Source organism: Dromaius novaehollandiae, unplaced genomic scaffold (assembly GCF_036370855.1).
Source record: "Dromaius novaehollandiae isolate bDroNov1 unplaced genomic scaffold, bDroNov1.hap1 HAP1_SCAFFOLD_27, whole genome shotgun sequence".
NCBI classification, from domain to species: Eukaryota; Metazoa; Chordata; class Aves; order Casuariiformes; family Dromaiidae; genus Dromaius; species Dromaius novaehollandiae.
In genome coordinates, this window is record NW_026991415.1 from 6481568 (window position 1) to 6484212 (window position 2645).

The following is a 2645-nucleotide window of genomic DNA, read 5'->3' on the forward strand; positions in this document are numbered from 1 at the left end:
ATGTTGCTTTTTTTTTTTCCTTGGAACATCTCTCCTAACTTGTCAATGTCTTTTCCTCCTTAGACAGTCCCCAAAGCCCAGTGGGACCAAATGGCCAATGGCAGCTCCTTCAACGAGTTCCTCCTCCTGCCATTTGCAGACACACGGGAGCTGCAGCTCTTGCACTTCTCGCTCTTCCTGGGCATCTACCTGGCTGCCCTCCTGGGCAACGGCCTCATCATCACAGCCGTAGCCTGCGACCACCACCTCCACACCCCCATGTACTTCTTCCTCCTCAACCTCTCCATCCTTGACCTTGGCTCCATCTCTACCACTGTCCCCAAATCCATGGCCAATTCCCTGAGGGACACCAGGGCCATTTCCTACTCAGGATGTGCTGCCCAGGTCTTTTTCTTCTTTTTCTTATGTTCAGCTGAGTATTCTCTTCTCACTGTCATGGCCTATGATCGGTTTGTGGCCATCTGCAGACCCCTGCACTACGGGACCCTCATGGGCAGCAGAGCTTGTGTCAGAATGGCAGCAGCTGCCTGGGCCAGTGGTTTTCTCAATGCTCTCCTACACACTGCTAATACATTTTCAATACCACTCTGCCAAGGCAACACAGTGGACCAGTTCTTCTGTGAGATTCCCCAGATCCTCAAGCTCTCCTGCTCAGACGCCTACCTCACGGAAGTGGGTCTTATTGTGGTTACTCTTTGTTTAGCCTTTGGGTGTTTCATTTTCATTGTGCTGTCCTACGTGCAGATCTTCACAGTCATGCTGAGGATCCCCTCTGAGCAGGGCCAGCACAAAGCCTTTTCCATGTGCCTCCCGCACCTGGCTGTCGTCTCCCTGTTTGTCAGCACTGGCATGTTTGCCTACCTGAAGCCCCCTTCCCTCTGCTCCCCAGCTCTGGACCTGGTGGTGACTGTTCTGTACTCGGTGGTGCCTCCAGCAGTGAACCCCCTCATCTACAGCATGAGGAACAAGGAGCTCAAGGAGGCACTAAGGATACTGGTTCAATGGGTCCAATGTCAGCACCAATAACCATCCCGTGTGCATCCACTCATCATTCACAAAGCATCTGGCATCAAGGCTCTGTGTTATGCATTTATTTCTGTCTTACCGTTAACCTTACCCCAATACCTGATGTATTCTTGCAATTAAAAAAAGTTTTGCTTCATGTCACTTCTCAGGAATCTCTCATTTGAATCTGACCCAGAGACTGTGTTGAAGCAGGAAGCCAGGCTTCCCCCTTCATCAGCAGAGATGGGAGAACCTCAGAGCCCACTAGTCTGATCTCCCTCGGATGCCCTCAAGGCAGTGGAGAGAGTTTCCCTTTGCAGTGTCTCTTTTGGCCCTGACACCAAGGGACCTCAAGGGGACAGTCAGGCTCATAAAAGTATAGACAGGATGAGACCATGGGTCCTGTGTCCATTAGGAGAGCTCAGCTGCCCTGAGCCCAGTCAGGGTGTGATCTCACACCCCTCTCCTCCTGCCAGATGGCTGTCACCATGGGCTGGTCCCTTCCCTCTCCTGTGCTCCAATGTTCACAGCGGAGTGGGAGGGGAGGGGAGGAGAGTCTAGATGCAGCTTGTAGGGACAGACCCTCTGCTTCTGAGGACCATTCCCCCCACTGCCACAGCAGGCATTTCCTGGCTGCAGCCTTCCAGTGGGGGCTGCAGCTTTCTTGGAGACACATCCACAAACAGCAGCAGGAGTTTCTCTTTTCAAGGTTTCTTCTCATTTCCACACTGTGCTCTAATGTGTGAATATCACCCGTCAGTGACCAGTGGAGATGGGAAACGGTGTCTGCATTGCCTGCCCAGAGCTGTCCCACAGGTGACCGTGCTGATGAGAGATGCCCATCCTTCTGGAGGGGAATCTGAGCCCCAGGGAGAGCTCAGGGGATCTGCAGGGACAGTGCGTGCCTGGGGTGGGCAGTGAGTGGAGCCTCACAAAGTGAGGAATGATCCACAGTGGAGTAACCAGAAGGTAGAGCACTAAATCCAGGTATACATGGGGAAACGAGGGCTCTGCAATTGCAGAAGAGGCAGTGGGGACCCAGGAGTCCCAGAAAAGGGGCACTGGAGAGTGATTCCTGCACCCTCATTGAAACACCACAGGCTGGAGCTAGTGCCCACCCAACACATCTCCTGCTATTGCAAATGTCTTGTGGTCACTGAGCACCATCCATGAGCACAGACCTGTGCCAGCAATATCACTGGTCCCTGTCCAGCTGGGTCTGCTTCCTGCCCCGACCAGCACAGCCAGTCTGGAATAACAACGTAGCCTCACAGCCCGCTCGCCCTGCAGAGCAGCACCACCAGCCAGGGGCCCTGTGGGGAGCAGAGAGCAGGGGTGCAGGAACAGCCAGGCCAGCACGGACACACTGACCTGGGGAAAGGCTCTCTGGGGAGCAGGGATGTCCCAGGAGAAAAGCAGGGCAGCATTCAGAGAGAGGAAATGAGAATGAGAAACAGGTTTCTGTGTGCACCAGCTCGGGGCAGGCTGCTCTGTCCCTGGGGCAGCAGGAGCTGCTGGAGGGGCTGCAGGGCCAGGGCTCTGGTGCTGTGCTGGGCAGCGGGGTGGGCATGGAGGGGCTGCAGGCAGACAGGGAGGGGGATCTGCTGGGCACAAGAGCAGGGGAGACAGAGACTGACCAG

At 55.0% G+C, this 2645-nt stretch overlaps 1 protein-coding gene across 1 annotated transcript; it reads left to right on the plus strand.

The window, feature by feature from the left end:
* Window positions 1-471: 471 nt before the first annotated feature.
* Window positions 472-1026, plus strand: LOC135326371 (olfactory receptor 14A16-like; the record flags this gene model as incomplete). Its single annotated transcript, XM_064504253.1, has 1 exon — window positions 472-1026. A coding segment is annotated over one exon (555 nt), but the record flags the coding sequence as incomplete, so codon positions are not given.
* Window positions 1027-2645: the final 1619 nt, after the last annotated feature.